This window comes from Vulpes vulpes, chromosome 3 (assembly GCF_048418805.1).
Source record: "Vulpes vulpes isolate BD-2025 chromosome 3, VulVul3, whole genome shotgun sequence".
Lineage (NCBI taxonomy): Eukaryota > Metazoa > Chordata > Mammalia > Carnivora > Canidae > Vulpes > Vulpes vulpes.
This window is the reverse complement of record NC_132782.1, coordinates 39,671,403-39,694,703: the sequence shown is the minus strand read 5'-3', so window position 1 is coordinate 39,694,703 and position 23,301 is coordinate 39,671,403. Positions and strand designations below refer to the sequence as shown.

The window sequence follows — 23,301 nt, the reverse complement described above, 5'->3', positions numbered from 1 at the left end:
CGGGGCAGGGCATAAAAATTCAGTCTATAGCACCAGGCAATGATATTTTTTAAAGAAAATTTGAGCACCAATAATCATGATGGTGGTAAGTAAAAAAGCACTTGCTCACCAAGTGTGAGATGAAAAGAAACAATAGAAGCCGAGTGGAGCTGAGACCCATAACATTCAGGTGTGGCAGATGTCAGTGACTCATCCTTCCCAGGGACCTTCATGGCATGAGGATACTTCTAGAGACACTGGAAACGGCTTACATTTTAGGTAAAAATCCGGAGAGTTGATTAAAAAGCAATAAAATATTATATCAGATGTGTTAACAAAGTTTTATAGATCACATTCAATCTCCTTGGCAGTGCAAAAAGAAAGCCAGACCCAAGAACCAAAGAATCCAGAACAGTTATACTACCAAAGAGGGCTTTAAATTAGATTTAAATTAGATGAGACTCGTCTCTGATGCCTCATTCCTTCACCTCTGCCAACCTGATAGCCTTGAGTTCCTTGCTTCCTTCACTAAATGTGTGACTAGCAGTGAAAAAAAAAAAATCCTGCTTTGTTGTTGCAGACAATGGACCCTACAGAACCTCATAGAAATATGCCTATGCCTGGTGAACCTGGTACTCCAGAAGAAAGGCATTTGTGCCAGTTATCGAATGGAATGACATTAGAAGGTAACCACATTGCCTCGACAGCACTAGACACTGTTGCTGCCCTACTCCGTATCCCCTTTGCCCCCTTCTGAGTTCACCTACAACCATGGGGGTCCTGCACCTCTTGGTTTCTCATTTTGAATGCTCCCCCCACACACACACCATAGCAGTTCGTTGCAGCTACTTCAGGCATAGCCCAGATGGCTATTTACCCAACTCTTGGTCTTTCATTGGGACAATTTTTATTTTATTTTATATTTTAATTGGGACAATTTTTAAAAAAAAATTTTGTTTATTTGATAAAGAAAGAGAGGGAGAGAGAGAGAGAACAAGCAGAGTGAGGGATAGAGGGAGATGCAGAATCCCCACTGAGCAGGAACTCCAACGCGGGGCTCCATCCTGGTTCTCCAGGATCATGACTTGAGTCAAAGGCCGACACTCATCCGACTGAACCACCCGGGCACCCCTCATTAGGACAATTCTGAGTTATGTTCCACAAGGCTTCTTAGAGGGTCCCCAGCAGGGCTGAGCCCCAGTTGACGACAGTAGTAACCCACCCATTAACTCACCTTTTAGTGGTTTTTCCTTTCCTAATTTCACTTCCCCACTCCCTCCTGTGGGCTTTTTGGGATCACTACCTGCACTCAAGCCCTTATCTTAAGGCCTGCTTGGGGTGGGAGGAGGAATGCCAAAATAAGACAGTCCTCATCTGCCTTTGGTGACTAATCTCCATGGAATGTCCCTCAGGTGACACGTGTGAGGACAAGAGGTGGTCAACATCTAGGCGATCCTTGCTCTGGAGGGGCATTCTGTACCTCTCCTTTGGGAAGGATTTGTCTCCAGCATCACATAAAATGCAAGATAAACTCTATATTTTATAATTTTAAAGATTAAATAGTATTTAAATATACTAATATTTAACACTAAATATTAAAAAGTATTTAAAATCATTCAAAGGACATGAATAATTAACAGGAAGGTAGAAAGCAAAATGTTACTTTTTTAAAAAAGATTTTATTAATTTATTCATGAGAGACAGAGAGAGAGAGAGAGGGGGGCAGAGACCCAGGCAGAGGGAGAAGCAGGCCCCATGCAGGGAACCCGACACGGGACTCTATCCTGGGACTCCAGGATCACTCCCTGGGCTGAAGGCAGGCGTCAAACTGCTGAGCCACCCAGGGATCTCCCAAAATGTTATCATTTAACAATGGTCCCTTTTTCTGATCACCATGTTCTGCAGAGAAAGTTATGAATCCTTGTGTTTATGTACATTTGGATATAACTTGCTCACTTGTTTTAATTAAACACAGTCTTATCCTGTATCCACTCTAACTAGACATATTATTAGCCATTAAGAAGATCTCCTCCTTCTTTTCTGTTTTAATCTTATCAATTAAAGAGAGATATTTTTCTGAAGATTGAATATATGGTACAATACATGAATTTGTACCTCTGGAGATATAAAAAACAAAATAAGTTGTAAGAAAGGAGGTTGGTATTTCTGGACTCTTGCAAGGCCGGTTTAATTTTATTATTGTTTATAGTGTGATGTGGTATTTCATGTGGACTCATCAACAAATTCCAAGGACAAATTGATAAATCACTAAGTTCTACAGTGGTATCTAGGTGCTTCCAATGGAGGGGTGTCTGTGTAACTGCAAGGTTGATAGCCTGTCTTCCCAAATGTTGGGTAAGTACAAAAGATATTCATTGTGTTCAAGAAAAACTCACAAAAAGTAGAGTTCTTTGGTTTTTTTGTTTTGTTTGTTTTGTTTTTAGTAGAGTTCTTTGTTAACATACCTATCTGATTCTTTTTAGAACTCCATCAGTGGCGAGAGATATTGATGATAAATCCAATGATGGCCATGAACCCTTTACTGACAACATCAGGGCAGCAGAGGATGCCACTGGTTCCCTCACCATACGAACCTCCAACGGTGGATAGGTATTTCTTTCCCATTTACTATTCCGGTCAAAGGAGAAAATGGATGATCATTAACTTTTCAAATGATGGTAACTCCAGTGTTGTTTTCTTGTCTAATGTTATTTCCGTGAACTGTGGTGCACTGATTTGTATCCAGATGCTCTGCTGGCCACACCCTCAACCCACTTCCGGTCCCTTCCCATTTGAGGCTTGCTTGATATAGTCACTCACACACAGCAAACGAGCACTTACCATGTGACAGGCATCATGTAGGTACAAACATTGATGGAATCTGGGAAGGCTGCCCTAACAAAATACCACAGGCTACACGGTTTAAACAACAGAATTTGATTCCTCATAGTTCTGGAGGCTGAAAAGTCCTAGATCATGGAGTCAGCAGGGTTGATTTGTGGTGAGGTCTTTCTCCTTGGCTGACAGACAGCTGCCTTAATACTGTGCCTTCACCTGGCCTTTTTCTCTGTATATGCACTAATGCTACTTCTTCCTCTAATAAGGACACCAGTCCTATTGGATCAGCGCTCCACTGTTATGGCCACAGTTACCCTTAAATCCCCCTTAAAAGGCCCTATCTCCAAATATAATCATGTTGGGAGTTCAGACTTCAACACATGAATTTGGGAGGAACACAACTCATCCATAACAACTGAGTGCCCTGAATTTCCCATGATAGAATAATTCTTCCTTTTCAATAAAAGTGACATTATCAATGCTTAGGAGGTACACTCTGGCAGTTTCTTATTTTTCCTTCTTTCAAGTATTTTGACATTCTGAGAAGAAAGTAATATTCATTATTTATTGTTGTGTGTGGAGCGTGAACAATAAATTTGGACTTCTTGAGACCACTGAAGTTTGGCAGAATAAATAAACTGTCACCCTGGGAGTCAAACACTGATGTCAGATGGCAAAACGCAAGCCAAAGTATGTCCATTACATGAGAAAAGAGTATTGTGGTCAGAACGGTATGTTGGTCATGGGAAATCAGAGAGCAGCATTGATTTGGATAGATCTTCTTTCTAAACATTCCTAAGACTTTTTTTTCTTGTGTTTTCTGTTGTGTCATCAGCTGGGTCAATCCTTCCTTAGTAGATCTTTTTTACCATATTTCTACTTAAACCAATAGAGGCTGCAGTATTTTTGCACTTCAATCTGGCAATGAAAAAATCTAATTGCCTATGTAATGGGAAATTTGTACTATTTATTCCTCACTTTATCCACTTTCTTTTTTTCCCTAGAGACTTATTGCCTTCTACCATAGCTCCCACTGACCCAAGACAGTTTTATGCTCCTTCTCAATTTGGACCTTCTGTCCTACCAAATGCAAACATGCCGAACATGCTGTCCAATCGTGTCTACTCAGGTATGAGCGATAGATGGCTCCCATCTGTGGAACCACCGTGAACTGGATGGCTGCTTTAAGCTTGCCGTCGTGCCATCAAATTTACTGCTAAGTTTTGGCAACAGAACTGTGCAGCGGTTATGCCCATAGGTTCTGCACTTGGTACGTAGATTTAAATCATGGTTCCACCACTGTGTGACTGAGCATCTGGTGCTTAACTCCCCCAACCATCAATTTTCTGATGAATAACACAAAAGGTTGCAACATTACTGTCTTATATGTGAGAAACTAATGAGGTCATGAGGAGATGAGACCAGAGTTAAAGGGACTTGGGGCTGCTTGTCTATGGCATGACAGGTCTTAGTGGGGGCTTGCCTTTTATTCTGAGTAGGAGGCGAAGCTTTTGAGGAGTTCAAGCAAAAGAGCCACATGGTCTGACTTATATTTTACCAGGATCACCCTGGCTGCTATGTCTGGGACAAACTTGCTAGGATCAAAGTTCTGAGGATAAACTGATGGGAGTTAATGGACTATTAGAATAGCCAAAAGAGGGACGCCTGGGTGGTTGAGCACCTGCCTTTGGCTCAGGGCGTGATCCTGGGGTCCTGGGATTGAGTCCCACATCGGGCTCCCTGCAAGGAGCCTGTTTCTCCTTCTGCCTATTTCTCTGCCTCACTTTCTGGGTCTCTCATGAATAAATAAATAAAATATTTTTAAAAACAATAGCCAAAAGATTATGATAGGTTAACCCTGGGTGGTGACAATTCAACAGTAACAAATGGTTGGATTCTGTAATTATTTTGAAAGTAGAAATAACAGGTTTACTGACACAGTAAAAGGAGATAGCAAAAATTTTGCTCTGAACAATAGGAAAGATAGAGTTGCTGTTCACTGTTGAGGAAGAGTGTGAGAAGAACAGGGTTCTTGGGGAGGAGAGATGTCATAGGCACACTTTTGCTCCTATGTTTGAGGTACCTAACAGATAATCAGGAAGACAGCTAAAGCCCAGAGAGGACTTCTGGAGGCAACCTGGAGATATAATTTTGGAAATCATCAGCATAGATGACGCTAGATGAGATTGCCCCTAGAGCGAGTGTAGGTTAAAAGGATGATCCCTAGGACATATCAACAATATCCAAAAGATGAGAAGGAACAAGCAAGGGAGAAACAGGAGGAGAAACATATGGGTGAGAGAAAACCCAGAAGAGCCTGGTGGCCTTAAAGGCAAGAGAAAAAGTTGTAAAAAGAGCGAGAGAGCAAGAGAGAGAGAGAGCATCTGTGTCAAGTACGCCGTTCAAAGATCAAATAGATGAAAACTAAGAATATCTGATTAGATTTAGTGAAGTGGAGCTCATTGGTGATCTTGATAAGAGCGCTCAGTAAAGTATTATCAGTGAAAACATGACTGGATAGGGGCTCAAGAGAGATTAGGAAGTGAGAATTTCCTCATGATATTGAAAATCAAACTGAGTATCTTATCTCCCCAAAGCTATATTCGTGAGTTTCTGTTCATCCCTCCTCTCCAATTCCAACAACTCTCAATAGATAAGAACAACGTGAGTGAAAAGCTTGACACAAGAAGAAATATGATTGGTGCCAGGGCCAGTGAAGACACCAGCCTGCCTGGATTTGAGCATGTTGTGTATGGATCCACTTCACTGGGATTGGGTTTACAAGCCAGAGCCAGATATGAAACTAGACACATCCAAGGACCAAAAAGTCTGTCCTAACAGCTGATCTCAGATAAAAGCCCCATCTGGCAGCAAGAACCCAGTAAATCTATAACCCATGGTAACAGGCAACACATAAATAGAGCAGTGAAATAGTTTCATTGCTGACTCATAGAGCCTGTCTTAGTGATAAAGAAAACCCAGAAGCTGCCAATATTTGGGTATAAGCAAGCAAGTTGACCACCTGTCTCAGGGACATTGGTCAGGTCTCCTGCCTCAAAGCTAATGTGGAGGAGGGTAGGCAAGGGTAAAGGAGGGCCTCAGTCTACAGAAGCTGAGCTACTAAGTAAGTTAGCAAGATAGAAACTAAAACAGAAATCTATTTCAAAAATTGGATGTTAGGTAGAGAGCAAATTATTACAGCTGGAATAGCACTACATTTGATGTCATCTACTTGGGAAAGGGAAAGAAACCTGGAATAGGTTTGATGATTCCAGACTTCAGAGGGTCCTAAAATCCAGGTAATTAGAACTATGCGCTCTATATTGGACTTCTCAAGAGAACTTTCTCTGCATCCTTTGGCAATACCTCATGGGTTGAAAGTTTTATGCATACTAGCTCTCTAAAGAAGAGTATTTCTGAAGCCACTGAATTATAAAAATGTAGAACTTTATTTTTTTAATTTTCAAAAGATTTTATTTATTTATTCATGAGAGACAGAGACAGAGAGAGGCAGAGACATAGGCAGAGGGAGAAGCAGGCTCCCCACGGGGAGCCTGATGCAGGACTCAATTCCAGAATCCCCGGATCAGACCTGAGCCGAAGGCAGATGCTCAGCCACCCAGGCATCCCAAAATATAGAACTTTAGGGTTAGGAGGATTTTAGAGGTCACCTCATTTAATCTCTGAATTTTACAAATGACAAATAATCTCCTTAAAAAATATATAGTTCATTTATTTCAAGACAGGTTATTAATAGGAGTTAAATGAGCTCTTCTAGCTTAGTACAAAAAGCAGTCCTAGCTCTCATGATGCTGACCCCCTTGTTAGGGAAAACAGATTTTCACATGTAAAACTATCAGTGAACAAAACCACATATAATAAGTAAAATTTGCATGTCTGTTATGTTAAAGTGTGTTCTGTAGATCTGGGCTGGTCTGTGAAGAGGCCCTGAGAATAAATGCATAAATACACTTTTGCAGTAATGTGACAGGGTAATTCTATGTCTATTGACCTAATAATTTTTTTGACATTGTACTTGTATTTGTCCTTGTTTTCATTTCAGTTTTATAAAAGTTCATTTTCTTGTATTTTTAAAAAGTATTGGTCCATGATGGGTGAAAATTTTAATAGAAAAAAAAAGGTCCTTTATCATGGATGGTTTGAAAAGCATCAATATAGACTCTAAGTGCATTAGGAGTACAGAGAAAGAAAAAGTCAATAGAACATAAAATTACCAGGCAAGAAGAGAGCCTTGAAATCTGTGATTCTGTTATTTCAAGACACTTTAGAAGACTGACAGAAAGAATAAGTTCTACCCAACTCCATTGAAAGCATTTTGGAAAAAGTATCTTCCTCAGATGCACCAAAAAGTCCACATAGAGACCTTTACCCATTGAGTGATTGCATTTATCCAGGGGTTTTGGTGCATAAGAAGCACTTAGTTACTTTTTTTTTTTTTAAGGTCAACTAATTTCTCTTATAGCAAAAAAAAAAAAAAAATCCATTTTTACTTCAAAAGCTAGAAAGGAAGACATTCACAGCTCATTTCATCTTTTTCCTTTAGAAGTATGGCAAGAAAATGCCACCAATCATGAGACCCATACTTAGAGAAAAAAAAATTATCTAATGTTTATTATTCCATCACCAAAGTGACCCTAAGATGCTGAGTAACAATTATCTGATACTGTTTCCAACGCTGTGCTTTACTGGGGAATTTTTGTTGATGCTGTTTCATTTCATTCTATTTTATTGTAATATTTTAAAATGGACATTGTTAATTTGTTTGTGGGATGAGATGATGGTTTTCTTTTTTAAGGTTGGGGCATTTTACCACCTGAATCCATAAAGGCAATGGCCAGAAGGAATGAAATGATTCAAAGGCAGCATACTGCCAGGTAACATAGCCATAGCAGTGTTGTTTTATTTATTTTCTATTCACTCATTTGTTTGTTAATTCCTTTGTTTTAGATAGATAGATGATAGAGACACTTTTTATATACACACTTGTTATATTCACTTGTTCATTTGTTATATTCATTCATTATATTTGCATATTGTATTTGTATATATACATATACACCCTAATTATATGCATATTATATATATTTGATAGGTAGCTGGTTACATACAAAAAGTATTTCAGGAATATATACAAATATACAAAGAAATATATACAAACACGTTCAGGTTGATTAAAGTTAAAAGCAAAATTAGAAATCACATAGTGAAGCTTAGCCTGTATATCGTAATAGTTTAACAATGTCTCACAATTAAAATGCCTAGTTGTGATGTCTCTGAAATTCATATTGGCATTTCTGTTTTAAATGACTTCAATTCTGGGGACACCTGGGTGACTCAGTGGCTGAGCATCTGCCTTTGGATCAGGTCGTGATCCCAGGGTCCTGGGATTGAGTCCCACAGCAGACTCTCCGCAGGGAGCCTGCTTCTCCCTCTGCCTATGTCTCTGCCTTCTGTGTGTCTCTTAGGAATAAATAAATAAAACCTTTTTAAAAAATGACTTCAATTCTGCCCAAATATAGGAGCCAAGTTAGCCAACTCCACTTCAGACTCTGTGAGCAGAGCCCAGACAACCTCATGTCAGCAGCCCCGACAGTGGCCTTTAGCTGTAGCAGCTAGAAAGAAAAGACAGCAATCATGATAGGACATGACCCTGTCCTCAGTTTTCTCATCACTGAAAGGCATTATCAAGAAGACATTATCCTCAGTTTTCTCATCACTGAACCCTAATGGGTCCAGGTGATAACTAATAAGCAAAGTAAAGTAAGTAAACCCCCCAACAAGTCGTCCTGCACAACCCCTGCCAGTTGCATTGATTTGTAACAGTTGAGACTTGCCTTGGCTTACTGCCTTTTTTTTGAGACCCACTAAGATTATACCACAGGGTTTAAAAATCTCTTCCCAGAACTTTAGTTTGAGGATTAATCTCTGGCAAGAAGCTCCCCTATGCCATGTTATCTCCATTCCTGCTAAATTTGCCAGGCCCGTTAGAGGCAATGCTTTAAAAACTGGCCTTGCACTTCCATTGAGAGATTCGGCGAAACCTTTCACCCTCAGATCTTTATTCCAAACTCTCCTTCCCAGTGAATTTTGGGGAGAATTCATGTTTTCACTGAACAAACTTCAGATAAGTGGTGGGAAGACTCAGGAAAAGCAAAGATTCCATCTCAGGGAAGGCAGAGGACCATTAAGATTATATTTCTAATGGTTTTCTTGGGGTGTATAAAATATATTGTTCTGTTTTTAGGATGGAAATGGAAATGCATGCCATTTACCAACAAAGGAGAATAGAAAAAGTGAATCCCAAGGGACTAGCAGGCCTAGGGATACCATTCCTCTATGGCTCCAGTATCCCACCTGGCCCAGCTACCTACCATGGTAGGAGCATGCTCCCTGCTGGTGACCTGCATTTCCACAGAAGCACCCTGAGAAATCTTCAGGGAAACCCCACTTTAGTGGCGAATGGTCCACATTTTCTCGAGAGCTGGGGTCAGAAATGTCGTCGTCTTAGGAGAAGTACAGGGAATCAGAAAGTTCTAGACAATGATATTGAGAGCTCCAAAAGTCAAGGAGAAGAAAAACTCTTAGGTCAGACTCATGTGATGCCCTATGAAGAGGATGAATATGCAAAGGAACCAGAGACCGAAGCTCTCAACAACCAGAAGTCAAGTGAAACCAATGAAAAGCCAACTACAGCTCTGGCCAACCCCTGTGGGGAGCTTGAGCCCACCCACAGAAAACCTTGGGGAGCTCATGGTGCTCCTCTAGAAGCAAAGGCCTCCTGGGATGGTGCGAAAGAGAAGCCTTCAGAGCAGGGCTTTGCAGCCTGTGGGGAAAAGAATGATGTTTGCCCTCCAGTTCCTCGACCAGCTCTGCCAGGTGGGTGTCAGGGGCCAGTGGCAGATCCTAATAAGCCACTGGTCACCAAGTCCTTAAGTAATTCCATAATGCACTATACCCATCATGTTTCCTTTCATTCTTTTTCTTAATCCTATTTAGAACTATGTCCTTTTGAAGTCACTTTATGATATTAGTTCCAATAAAGCCATATTAGTGACACTCGTCTCCCTTCATATGTTGCTATATAGAGAATTTTCAGCCAAAGCTAGGAAGGCAAGAATGAGGAAAGATGGCAAAACCTATCAGAATTTTGGACCAAAATTTTAATTTAATTAGCTGTTAATTTCTTCAACACAAAATAGAGGGGCTTCTTGCTTTAAAGTATCAATTCTAATCTCCCCTATATTTAAGTGTAGAAAACTGTAGACAAGTAAACAGAAACATTAACTTTCAATGCCCATTAGTGTTGCAATACCTTCTTACCTTAAAGCATTAGCACACTACTCCCCCCCCCCAAACACACTGAATATTTTTCTAGAACTTTTTTAGATAAAAAAAAAAAAAATTTAAAACACAGGGATTTGAGGGGAGGGGGTTCTAGTCTTCAAACCAACTGCTTCCCTTGCCATTTTTAATGAATAGGTAGCTAAATTCTTGCATCACCTAGACAGTGCAATGAATCACATAACACCCTAGAACACTATAGTCTTCATCTGGAGAAGAAATCCACAGGCCATGTCTCTCGGAATCAGAGAGAAGCAGAGCAGTTGGGAACTTTATTTATGAGAATGCTGTCAAAGATCCTTTAGAGGAACAAAAGAAAAGAGATTGTTAAACTTTTAAGAAAATGTCTTTTCAGTACCTCTTAAGGAGTTAACACGTAGATCTAAAGGGATCTAAAAGGACCCTCTGTGGTTATAGAATATGAGGAAATTAATGTAACTATACATAAAATTGTCATGTATAGTTACATACATATGTGTAACTATACATAAAACTATACATAACCTTCTCCTGTTTCCCTGGAAATTTTATACCACCAAATAACTTCCTTTCCATTTTTAAAGGAGCACACCCACTGGTTACAATTGGGGAAAATCTGTCTTTGGATGAAGATATTCAGAAATGGACTGTGAATGACGTGCACAACTTCATCAGTGGCCTTCCAGGTTGTTCAGACTATGCTCAGGTGACATAACATTTATGTATCTTCATGAAAGTAAGACACTTTGAAATATATTTCCTTCCTGATGACTTCTGTCAAATTTGCATTTTTCTCTCAGATAGGATTCCTAATAACCTACTCCTTTGTATGTCATCAGCTGAGTAGGGACATGACCCTGTGATTGGTTGTCATGTCCCCATACCCTATCTGCAGGGTAGGCTATGGAAGCCATGTCTGGCTTTAGTTTCTGTTCCATCAAGACCCCTAGAATTTACATCAAATTAGGAAATTCCATGGCCAAATCTCCAAAAACAGCAAGAAATGTTTACTACATTCCCTAGTCTTCCATATAACAAACATTTTGGGGATATCATACTTCTGTACCAGAAGTTTTAGGCTACTTGTAACAGGTAATACAAATATGTTCTTCATTCTAAAAAGGATAACAAGACAATAGATCTGAAAAATAAGAAATTATTTTAAAATTCTATATTTATGCTGGGGTAACATACAAAAGTGCATACACACATATAATTCAATCTGATAGATAAAATACTATTTTTTGAGTTATAATGAACTATCAGGACAGTTGGAAAGAACACTAGTTTCACTCAGATGGGAAAATGGGTTGGCCAGTTCTAAAAGTTTATGTCAGTGCTATATTTTCATAAAGTTTATTTTTTCAAGTGATTTTTTAAAAGATTTTATTTATTTATTTATGAGAGACCCAGAGAGAAAGAGAGGCAGAGACACAGGCAGAGGGAGAAGCAGGCTCCATGCAGGGAGCCTGACGTGGGACTTGACCCCGGGTCTCCAGGATAATGCCCTGGGCTGAAGGCAGTGCTAAACTGCTGGGTCACCAGGGCTGCCCTCAAGTGATTTTTTTAAAAGATTTTATTTATTTATTTGAAATAGGGGGCTGGAGAGCAAACAGAAGCCAGGGGGAACAGCAGAGGGAGGGGGAGAAGCAGACTCCCCACTGAGCAGGGAGCTCCACAAGGGGCTCCATCCCAGGACCCTGGGATCATGACCTGAGCCAAAGGCAGCCGCTTAACTGACTGAGCCACCCAGGTGTCCCAGAAGTGATTAAATAACACAATTTTAAATAACAATTTGCCTAGTAAATCTGGTATCATTTTCCTTGGCTTATTAAAGAAAGCAAGGAAAGGACATTATCATTTAACAGAATTAACTGATGTTAGAAATAACTTTTTTCAGATCTTAGTTTTGTGATAATTTTTTATTTCAGTCTAATGCTGTTAATTCTTCTACATTTTTTCTTTCTTCTTTCTTTCTTTCTTTCTTTCTTTCTTTCTTTCTTTCTTTCTTTCTTTCTTCTTTCTCTTCTGTTTATGGGACTTATTTATGGAATAGTTGAATAGAATAGTCATTAAAGTATGGCTTATGAAACCAGAAAGTACAAGTTCAAATCCTGGCTTTTCTGTTTTCTGGACATGTGACCTAGGACAAGCTTTTCATCTGTAAAATGGGGATAATTCTATAATATATTCTCAAAGGATTATTGTAAGCCATAAAGAGGGCCTGGCATCTCATAAGTACCTGATAAACATTAATTTCATCATTCAATTAGAGGCTCCTCAAGAGAACAGAACCTTGGGTTACTTATGAGGCACGTTGTATTCTTCAAGTCACCCACGTTGTCGTGATAAAAATTTTTGTCCTGTTCTCTCCTGGTCAACAAGTATAACATTATTGTTTCATTATTAGTCATTAACTATGGGGCAATCACTTTTTAAATTTATCTATTCCACTTATCAAGTGCTACATCAACCATTGGTACAGCAAAGTTACCAAATTTTGATAACAGCCAGAAATAAGCAACCCTGTGTGTAATGGGCATGTGATAGCTGGCTTCTGGTGCACTGAATCTATTTGAACTCTCATCATTCTTGATCAGCCAGTGATCCACAGGCATTGAAGTGCTGTTTATAACAACTACTCTTGTAACAAATGATGCCACATGCATTTCATACTTTATCATCCCAAACATTGTCTTGTGGGTACATAGAAGTCACATAAAAAGAAATACCCCAAACTTTGCTGACTCATTATCTCTCAACAACAGGATGTCAGTGCTCCTTTCCCCACCCCAAGAAGCGGTACAATTATTTCTAGGTGTTTCTCAAATGTGGTTAGGATCAGGTTCTGCTCTTGCTTCCTCATTAGTCTATTCCTTCCCTGGGACTGCTGGTGAAATCAATTGCAAGGAGGCCACTGCCCTGCTGGGCACGACCCTGCCGAGCTCAGTGACAGTACTGCATGCAGAAAAGGAGAGAATCTCCCTGAACGTGACAAAGTGCAACCAGCTTGGAAGCAGCACAGCTCAGGCACAGCTGTCATTACAACCCTTGTCTAATGTCACAGCCTGGGACTAGCCCGGGTTACACCCACTGTCCTCCCCCGACCCCCACCCTGTCCTCTTCTTTCTCATTTCTGCCTTAGGTGGCTACTCACAACCTCCCACCACCTGCCTCCTATAGGTATAAAAATAAATCTAGAAAAAAAGAACCACAACTAAAACTCGAAACTCCTATGCAAATGAATTCTTTTAAATAGATGTAAAGAGAGGGTTGGTAGCTTGGTTGTTCAGGAACATCCAGGAGACCCTGCAACACATCTTGCTTGTTCTAAGTAACTCAACAGATAAAATATTCTCTCTCTAAAAATAACTGAAATTACTAAAATTATGTGTACGTTTATACGTTGCTCTTGGCCTAAACTGCTATCTATCCTGAGAATGAGGTGGGAGAGACATCTGAGCGATTCTGGAATGTTCTGCGACTTTGCCTTGGGGCCAGGTTCACTGACGACGGCTGCCAACCTGTCTTTGTTCGAAAATGTATCCCTTCCCTGCTCACTGGAATCCCTACAAAGGAAAGAGAAATGGGTCAAAATGTCCCACTGTTAATATATTTAACTATTTTTGCCAGCATTCCTTGTTCTGAATGGCAATGGAATGAATTAAGCAGGAAAATCCTGGATTGGAAAGAGAAGCCACATGTTATCTCACAAGTTCTCTAACTGGGAAGTTCTGGTTTTTGGCAACTCACTTAACCTTGTCTACATTGGCTGTCTCACTATTCTAATAATGCCTACTCTTTGCTGAGCATGGACTCTGTGCCAGGCACTGTACCAGGCACATCACTTAGATTATCTTTGCAAATTTAGTCTATACCCTAATTCTGCCAAGAAGATATTAACCCTATTTCACAGCTGAATAAAACTGAGCACCACAGTGGCTAAAAGAGTGAACGCTTGAAAAATGTGTACGTGACTACACATCGAGCTCTTAACACCATAATTACTCTACAGTGAAGATATTGGGCCACATGGTTTACAGTCAAAGCTACGTGGGCCCCTAGGAATTGTCAAAGGTGGTAAAAGGGATCCTTAAGTTATTCTCAATGCTTCAAAAAACTTAAGAGAAATCACACATTTCCCCAAGATGAGGCTATAAGACTAACCCAAGCTATCAACTTTTTTTGCTTCAGTCTAAGAGAAGTTCATTCATATTAGCCATTCTATGGTTTCTTAATTAAAGTGGAAAGAGAAATAACTACTTAGTAAGCTTAGTTTGTAAATAAGCACAATCTAGTAGAACACACATTTCCTACTACAGAAGCTACCCAAAAGTTTTTATTTTTCCAGCCAGTCCTGAGGCATGCCTTCTGAGGCAGGGAAAGCATAGTGGAAATAAGGCAGGTGTGGTTCCCCTTCTCACTGAGCTGCTCATGCAGAAGAAGAACACTAGTAAGGAGGTCCACATCAGTGTGAAGGTGATAAGAGAGGACAGGTATGGAGCATGGTGGGAACAGACAACTTCCTGAAGGGAGAGGCATCTGATAGTGAGTTTACCAGCTGAGGTGGGCAGTGAGGTGGAAGAAAGGCAAAGGAGGATTTTCCAGGTAAAGACCAGGAACCAGAAAGAATTTAGCAGAGCTGGGATTTCTGGAGTAGTTCCTGGTGGCACAGAGAGGGCCAGAACCAAGGTGGGACAGGTGAGAATGGCAAGACAGGAGGCTGGACTTGGGAAAGGGGCCAAGTCACAAAGAGCCATGGAGACCCAGTGAGGGACTGTGACTTTATCCTGGGGGCAGTTGAGGTTTTTGGCACAGGTGGCATGCTTAGCTTTATATTTCAGAAAAGTCATGTAGGTTGCTTTTATGAAAATAGATTGATGGTGGCAAGACTAGTGGAGAAGCACTAGATCCAGGGTATCACCAGTGGGGCGGGTAGATAAAAATACTATCTAGGGCGCCTGGGTGGCTCAGTCTGGCTTCGGCCCAGGTCATGATCTCAGGGTCCTCGGATTGGATAAGGCCCCAGGGAGTCTGTTTGTCTCTCTCCTCTGCTCCTCCCACCACTGTTGCCCCTCTACCCCCACCACTCATGTGCTCTTACAGTCTCTCTCTCAAATAAATAAAATCTTAAAAAAAAAAAAAAAGAGAAAAAAGACTATCTAAAAAAACAGAATTAGCATGGTTCAGCTTCTACATTTAAGATATACACTGGGGAGCCTTGCTCAGAGAGAGACATTCATGGAAGCCAAAAGATTGAGATTAATTAGGAAAACAAAGAGGACCTGAGACAGAAGCCACAGGAACCCTAACACGTGAGGATGGATAAAGAAACGGTAACCACAGAAGTGACTGGAAGGAAAGGCAAGGAGTACCCCAGAGGGAGATGCCTCACAAAGGCAAGGGAAGAGTATTTGTCATGAAAACTTAGTCAACAATGTCAAATGCAGCCAGAAGCACAAGGAATATCCATGCATTTGGTAACAGCAGAGTCACCGGGGACCCAGAGTGGGGACAGGTTTAAGGGACTAGTGAGGGTGGAAGTCAGACTCCTTGAGACTAAAGAATGCCTGGGAAGTAAGACCATTGAGGCAGGGAGGATCAAAACTCTTGAGAAATTGGGCTGGGAAGGGGATGAGAGATATGGAGCAGCATCTAGAGTCGGAGTGAGGTAGCGTTTGTGTAGGTGCTTTACTGTTGTTTGCTGGGTGATGGAGACTTGTGTAAATGCCGATCGGAAGGAGCCAGCCGAAGAGGGGAGACTGACTCTGAGACGGGGAGGATTATCCATCCGCTGAGGTGGCAGGTGAGGACCCACAGCATACCCGAGGAGACTGTCTTCACACATGGGAAGACCCTCTTCCACTCCATCAGCCCAGAGGAGGATATGACTGTTGTTAGGCTGCTGGGCAGAATTAGAAGAAGTCCTTTCCTTTTTGTTTCTTTCTTTCTATTTTTTTTTTCAGTTAAGAAGTTATATGATCTGCTGAAAATGAGGGAGGATGCTGTAAGGTCTTAAGTTTGAAGAGTGTAAAGAAAGCTTGAAAATAGAAAAAAAGAGAGCACTCATCAGTAAATAAAGGACTGCCAGGCAGGTTGAAGGTGGAGATCATGAAATTACAGGACTACCAATCTGCCCAGATTTTTTATTCATCTCTTTATCTGCCATATTTGTCTACCAGCAGCCTCCCTAGTTTCTGGAAGAAAGGAAGGCGTGATGGCAGCCACTACACCGTCTCAGAACAGACAGGGCCCCTGGAAAGGCCCAGCATGACAGCTCTCACCTGCATCACCTCTCCCCCTACCTTGCCATTCATCCAAGGCAGTGGACAGAGGCTGTACCTGTCAATGTGAGAGGTGCAATTTGTCCGCCATGGTTTTTACCTACAACCCTTTACTCTATTTGTCCATTCTTTGATTGGTCCAGCAACATTTATTGCACATCTACTAAGTGCCAGCCACAGCATTACAGGGCCACTGGGAAGTAAGACATGACCCCACCCTCAAATAATACCTACTCCAGGTTGGAATTGAGTTCCATAAACATAATTACAAGGTACTCTAAGAGTGATTAAACAACACAGGCAACTTGCTACTGGAGCACAGAAGAGAAAATAACTGCAAATGAGAAATTTTATAACATTTTGTGTCATCCTCAAGCAATCTTCATGTTGCCTCCAAAACTAAAATGCCTATATATAACACAAGAATTTTCTTTAAAGACATACAGAAAAAGTTAACACCTTTTGTGTTTCATAAGGTATTTAAAGATCATGCAATTGATGGAGAAACCTTGCCATTACTCACAGAGGAGCATCTTCGAAGCACTCTGGGACTAAAGCTAGGGCCAGCACTAAAGATCCAATCGCAGGTATGGTAGGTTCTCGTAACTAAATATGCAGTAATAGTATGAGGCTTAAGAGAAATATGTTATCTTTCTCCTGGTGTAATACGCACGATACCTATTTAACCTCTTTAGGAAGCGTTGCCTCTCTGTGGGTGGGGACATTATAGAAATGAGGGAACCTGAAAGTTTTGGATGGGGTGGGTGGTGGTACACATTCCTAGCGATAATTGGGAAGGCACAAAGCAGTGGTGTGCTGGTAAATGCTTAACAACTAGTTCTCTTTAAAATGAACTCTGATTTGTGGCATTTAATTTCTGTGGCATTAATTTGTGGCATTTAATTTCTGAGAATATAGATACTCCCAGTATGACCGACAAACTCCTAATGTAATGTCACTGAATACAGAATTGGGACGAGATGCACAGCAGTACCCCATCTGAGAGTATTTTCACTATTTGGATAGACATAAATGATCTCAGGAGCAAAGATAATGATAAATAACAGTATGGGGCACCTGGGGCGGCTCAGTCGGTTAAGTGTCTGACTCTTGTCAGGTCATGATCCCAGGGGTCATGAGATCGAACCCCATGTTGGGCCCTACGTGTTGGAGCTTGCTTAAGATTCTCTCTCTCCCTTTCTCCCTCTACCCTTCCCCCTGCTTGTGTGTGTGTGCATTCTCCCTCTGTCTCTAAAAGTAATAATAATAATAAATAATAGTAAAATAATTCGGTAAAAACAATTAAGAAGTGATGAGTTTTTGAGTATTTATTACTCGAGTTTTCAATAGAATGCATATAATTGAAAGTTTATATAATTTAATTTTTAAAGATGCACGTTTAACAACTGGCTTGCAAACTTCCAAAAAGTTTCTCAACTGGCTCTTGAGACCGTACCAAGCCAGCTTTAGTTCGCCACTTCTTGCCATCTCCACGGCTTCATCTGGGACGAACGCACCCTTATCTCTCATGGGATTCCTGCTTTAGCCTTCTAACTGGTCTCTGTGCTCTGCCGTTGCCCTCCCAGCACCTATTCCCAAAACAGTTAAGGCTGATCCTTCTAATACATAAGACAGATCGTGTCACCTTCTCCTCAAATCTGCAATAGCTTCCTGTTTCCTTCAGAGTAAGAGCCAAAGTTCTATATTATTTTTGCTTCTCTCTACCTACCACTATCTTTAACTTCCTGACCTCATCTTGTCCTTGTCTACCCTCCTGCTCCTCATCCCTATCCCATCCCCCCAGTCGCTGTTTTTGACACTTGCCACTGGATGCCTCTTAAAAATGTTGGCATGCTCCACCTTAGGCCGTTCCCTCTGCCTGGGATGCTCTTCCCCTGACGTCTTCATGCTTTGCTCCTTCATCTCCTTCACTTTTCCTCCACAATACCTGCTTAATGAAGCTTGCTATGATCACCCCATCTAAAATTGTGCCCAGCCCAGCCCCTCTGCATACTACTGCTATCTCTTTGCTGCTCTTCTTTTATTCCCCACAGCACCTATCAATCATACAATAGAACTCAGTCATTATAGTCACGTTTATTGTTGATTCCCCCTACCCCACTGGAATGTAAGCTCCACAAGAGCATGGATCTTTATCTGTTTTGTTGACTGATGTATCCTTAGAATATGCAAGACCTGTAATAGGTTAAAATTATTTACTGAAAGAGTGAGTTTCCTAAAAGTGAAACCAAGAAGCATCAACTGGTGCTTCCCAGAATTTACACGGGACTGCACCATTCTACAATGCATGTTTACACAAAGAACAACGAGGTTTCAAAATAGCCTTCCAAAACCATTTTTTATCTGCCTAAAAAATTAGAGTAAGGAAGTTCTTTATTTCCAATGTAAATACTTTCGTGCTTCCATTGGTAAGCCTTTTACGACTTCTTATTTTGGAATAATTTTAGATACAGAAAAGTTGCAAAGATGGTACAGAGAGTTCACCTAGCTCTTCTTAATGTTAGCTTCTTACATAATGTGGCACATTTGTCAAAGGCAAGAAATTAACATTGGTACAATATGGTATTCACTTTTTAAAAAAGATTTTATTTATTTGAGAAGGAGCCAGTGAGAGAACAAGCAGGGATGGGCGTAGAGGCAGAGGGACAAGACTCCCCACTGAGTGGGAGCCCGAAGGGGGGCTCAATCCCAGGACTCTGAGGTCATGACCTGAGCCAAATTCAGGTGCTTGCTTAATGGACTGAGGCACCTTGGTATTTACTTTTAAATAATTTTTCTTTAATGAGTATACTGTATCTCTTGGCATACTTTATAATGACACTGCATGGTTTTTTTTCTCCAATCTGATCTTCTTTGGCTTTAATTTATCACTTTGGCTGTCTTTCTTTCTTTCTTTTGTCCTTACAATGAGGTCTTAATCTTCTCTTCACTTGCTACTAGCATTAACCCCCAAATCATTTTCACAAGGCTGTAGTCATTTCTCGTGCTCCTGGTTGACATGTATAAGTGCTTCCAGGGAGCCCAGCAGAGCTCTTATGTCCAGGCTCCATCTGCGTGTACAATAGAACAGGGCTCCCACAGCTTCTGTTGGAGAAGTTCTGGCCGATGCCAGACATTCCACCAAACAGATAGTTGTAGAGTCCTTGGGATTGAGAATTTCCAGGGGTCCAATTAAAGCAGCAGAATTGGAAGGTTCCAGGTAACATCTGGAAGACCCAGGAGGTGAGCGGGCACGAATTCATCAGTGGATATGATAACAAGGTTCAATCTCCAAAATGGGAAGCAGGGGCAAAATTTCATTACAGTGAGCCTACTATGAAGAGGGAAACCCACCCAGAAGACAAAAAAACTTAGAAGGTGGACCTGAGCAGGGCATATGAGGAAAGGAATAGGAGAGGAAAAAAGTTACTGGAATTTGAGAGCCCAGATATTATTAAGATTGGAGGAAGCTGGGTTTGAGCTATGACAATGTGAACAACATAGAAATCTCCTGGGTCCCCTTGAGGGTCAGGTTTCTGTGGGAGCCCAATGGCTAAGACTGGGGCCTCGAGATCCACACGGCCATCTATGTCTCCACACTAAGCCAACTTAAAGCCAGCTGTGTGCTGAAGTTGCCTAAAGAATTGCAGCCTGGGTTCAGAGAAGTTCCTGGTTGGGCATTGGTAAAGGTGGAGTGGTCTATCTGTGGGATCTCTTGTAGGACCATCAGAAAAGGGTGAGGTGGACTGAACCCAGAGTGAAATAATGCTGTGTGCAGATGAACCACAGCAGACCTGGGAATGGGAATTTGAAAGTTACTACTACCTCGATATCCAGTTTTACAGCACTAAACACTGTATGCTTCTGAGAGAAAGAAAAAGCCCCCCATGTCCTAGAACTGTGTCCCTCACAACCATATAGATGGCCCACACCTGAAATTACCTCAACTTCTCCGCCCTCTGTGGCTATGCAGAGTATGCTGGGTGATTGAAAGAATCTCTCTAGACTTAACTACTATCACCGTTTTGTCTTCAAGGTATCCCAGCATGTGGAGAGTATGTTGTACAAGAAAGGTCTTTCACTCCCTACCCATACAAAACAAGCATTTGATCAACCGGCAGATACATCCCCTCTTTTGGATTTTAATTCCTGAGGTGATAATACATTGGACATTCCTTGTTCCCAGGATACAACAATTCCTAAAAGAATTGAACGAGATAGCGTGAGAAATTAAAACCCTCAAGGAGCAAGAACGGTCTAATCAGTTTTCCAAAAAGTCCAGGACATTCTGAAGGGAGCGTGAGGGTTTCCCAGGACTTGAAACGGAGGCTGGGAGGGAGAGAAACCAGCCCTTCTGGAGCTCCTAGAGGCCTTGCCTGAGAGGCTCTCTCAAGTAACCTCAGCGCCAAGTGGCTGAAGGTGTATCCTTGGAAGCAAATGCTAAATGAGGGACAGAATTTACAAACATCAAAAAAGCAAAAAGTTGGATGTTTCCACGTGGAAATCTTGGAAGAAACCAAAAGGACCCAACTGAAAAAGAGAGCTCCTTCTCTCTCCTCACTCATTTCCCATCCCCCGGCCCAGACAGAGACAAAGGCAACCCTGTGGAGTTGAAAGGGGGTAGAAGAAAACGTGATGCAAGCTGACTGCAAGGCCTCCCCATTTTCTTATGTCAGGCTTCCAGGCTGAAGAAGGACCGAGCTAAAGGAGAGCAGAAGCTTGAACCAAGTTCACAGTGACTGTCACTCAGCTTTTTCTTTTGGACACGGCACCACGTTGTGACTAAACATAACTCCCGATTAGCTGAGGGGGAGATGACAAGTCATAGTGCCCACCTCAGATTTTGCCAGAGGGGTGGGGTAGCATTATCTCTGCAAGGCAGGTTGGAGTGGGCAGGAGGGGGGGGAGAGGATGGAGTGGCTTTCTGCTTGTCCCTGCCCAGTCGCTTTCAACTTCACATCTAACAGAAAGCTTCTGGAAAGACACACACAAAACTGCTAGCAGTTTGCTCAGGGAGGGGTCCGGCAACAGGGACACCAGGGAAACTGACCGCATATCCCCTCTTACGTCTTCCATGTCTAGTGAGGAGACTTGTGAAACATTTAAAATTCACATTCAAAATAAAGAAACTAAAAAATAAATAAATAAATAAATAAATAAATAAATAAATAAATAAAGTAAAAAAATGAAGAAACTGTAGCCGGCAGCCTCCAAGACAGCCCCCAGTGACCCCTGCTGCGCGTACTCGTGCCCTGTGGACTGCCCTCCCCTTTGACATGGCGGCACTTACTGACTCTTCTCATGAGCACGGTATGAAAAACACCACGGATGTCACGTCTGTGGTTCTGCCTGGGGTTGCTCTTTCTCTCTCGTTGGAATCCCTGCTCTTGAAGAAGCCGGCTTCTGTGTCTCCAGGCAGCCCTGCGGAGAGGCCTGAGTGACTCAACGTGGAAATGAATCTTCTGAGGCCTGTCAACAGCCCCATGAGGGAACTTGAAGGTGGCTCCTCTCCAGTCAAGCCTGGAAATGGCTGTACGCACAGCTTGGTGGAGGCCCTGAACCGGAGGCCCCCGCTCAGCTGCTCCCAGATTCCTGACCCACAGAAACTGCACAATAATAAGTGGGTTGTTTTCAGCCGCTACGTTTTGGAGTGATTTATTTCACAGCAAATAGATAACTAAAACAAACAAACAAATCACGTTGATGAACATGCATAGCATGGTATCCACATTCACTTTGTGATTTGCAAGGTGGGCTTTTGAAGTTATTCCCCTACAAGCCATGCTAACGTAACTCAGCTTTGCTTTCTTTCACTTTTAATCCAAAAACAACAGTGTTTTTTGCCAACATAAAATTATATTATACTCTCAAATATGCTTGTGATTTGCTTGTTTACCCTCTATGGAGAGAGAGAGAGAGAGAGAGAGAGAGACTGAGGAGAGGGAGAAAGAGAGAAATAATCCCTCCAAATCTCAAAGTTTTAAGAAATTTTGTCACATGACTTTTCACCTGTTATGATTCTCCATGCACAAGAAGTTTCACAAGATGCCAAAAGTGAGTTAACAGATGTTATGGTGAAGGATAAAAAGAAAAGCTTAATTAATATTTTTAGTGGCAAAGGGATCATGCGGTTCAATCCATATGATGGTTTTGAATTTCTTATCCCTGCTACATGCATGAGTCAGTAACTGATTCACTTAAACAGATGTGTCTCAGTGTAGCTCTAAGGAAACCGTTCCAATATGCCTTCCTGGCATGTACTATCACCAGAAAAAGCACTGTGCTTAGTCTTAGATCTGTGCATAAAAAAAGAAGCAGAGGATGGAGGTGAAGGAGGTGGGCCCCAGCTCCCCACACAGTTCTGTGGAAGAAAAGAAGGCTGGGGTTACTTTTCTGCACTCAGGTTACTTTCTCTCCAGATGAATGACTTCAGGGTACTTTTTAAAAACAGACCCTCTTTTTCTTTTTTTTTTAAATTTTATTTATTTATTCATAGAGACAGAGAAAGAGAGAGACAGAGACACAGGCAGAAGAAGGAGAAGCAGGCTCCATGCAGGGAGCCTGACGTGGGACTCGATCCCAGGTCTCCAGGATCATGCCCTGGACTGAAGGCAGCGCTAAACCGCTGAGCCACCCAGGCTGCCCCAGACCCTCTTTCGAGACAGAAACGATACTGGGGGATGAAATTTTCACTCATGTTATTGTATAGAAATAGTGTTTATTTAACTTTTCTACAAATACTACTTTAGTCTGAAGCATACTCTGTACCCTTTGTGGGAATATAACAAAGGACAGCAACCAAAAGAGGTCTCCTATGTTTGAAAACCAATCACAAAGAAACTGTGTGTGTTTGCTGCAG

The 23,301-nt window shown here is 41.5% G+C and overlaps 1 protein-coding gene across 1 annotated transcript; it reads left to right on the top strand.

Moving 5' to 3' along the window:
* Positions 1 to 2,503: 2,503 nt before the first annotated feature.
* SAMD7 (sterile alpha motif domain containing 7) lies at positions 2,504 to 20,595 on the top strand. Its single transcript, XM_026007772.2, has 7 exons — positions 2,504 to 2,589; positions 3,822 to 3,946; positions 7,634 to 7,712; positions 9,083 to 9,714; positions 10,743 to 10,864; positions 16,919 to 17,029; positions 20,479 to 20,595. Exons 1-7 carry the CDS (start codon positions 2,504 to 2,506, stop codon positions 20,593 to 20,595), a joined length of 1,272 nt encoding a protein of 423 aa, XP_025863557.2.
* The last annotated feature ends 2,706 nt before the right edge of the window (positions 20,596 to 23,301 follow it).

What these genes read in the sequence shown, in the direction of transcription:
- SAMD7 (XM_026007772.2), top strand. Translation starts at nt 2,504, where the DNA reads ATGGCCATGAACCCTTTACTGACAACATCAGGGCAGCAGAGGATGCCA. An exon ending in TCCTCGACCAGCTCTGCCAG is followed by an intron (nt 9,715 to 10,742) that starts GTGGGTGTCAGG and finishes CCATTTTTAAAG; the next exon opens with GAGCACACCCACTGGTTACA. An exon ending in GTTGTTCAGACTATGCTCAG is followed by an intron (nt 10,865 to 16,918) that starts GTGACATAACAT and finishes GTGTTTCATAAG; the next exon opens with GTATTTAAAGATCATGCAAT.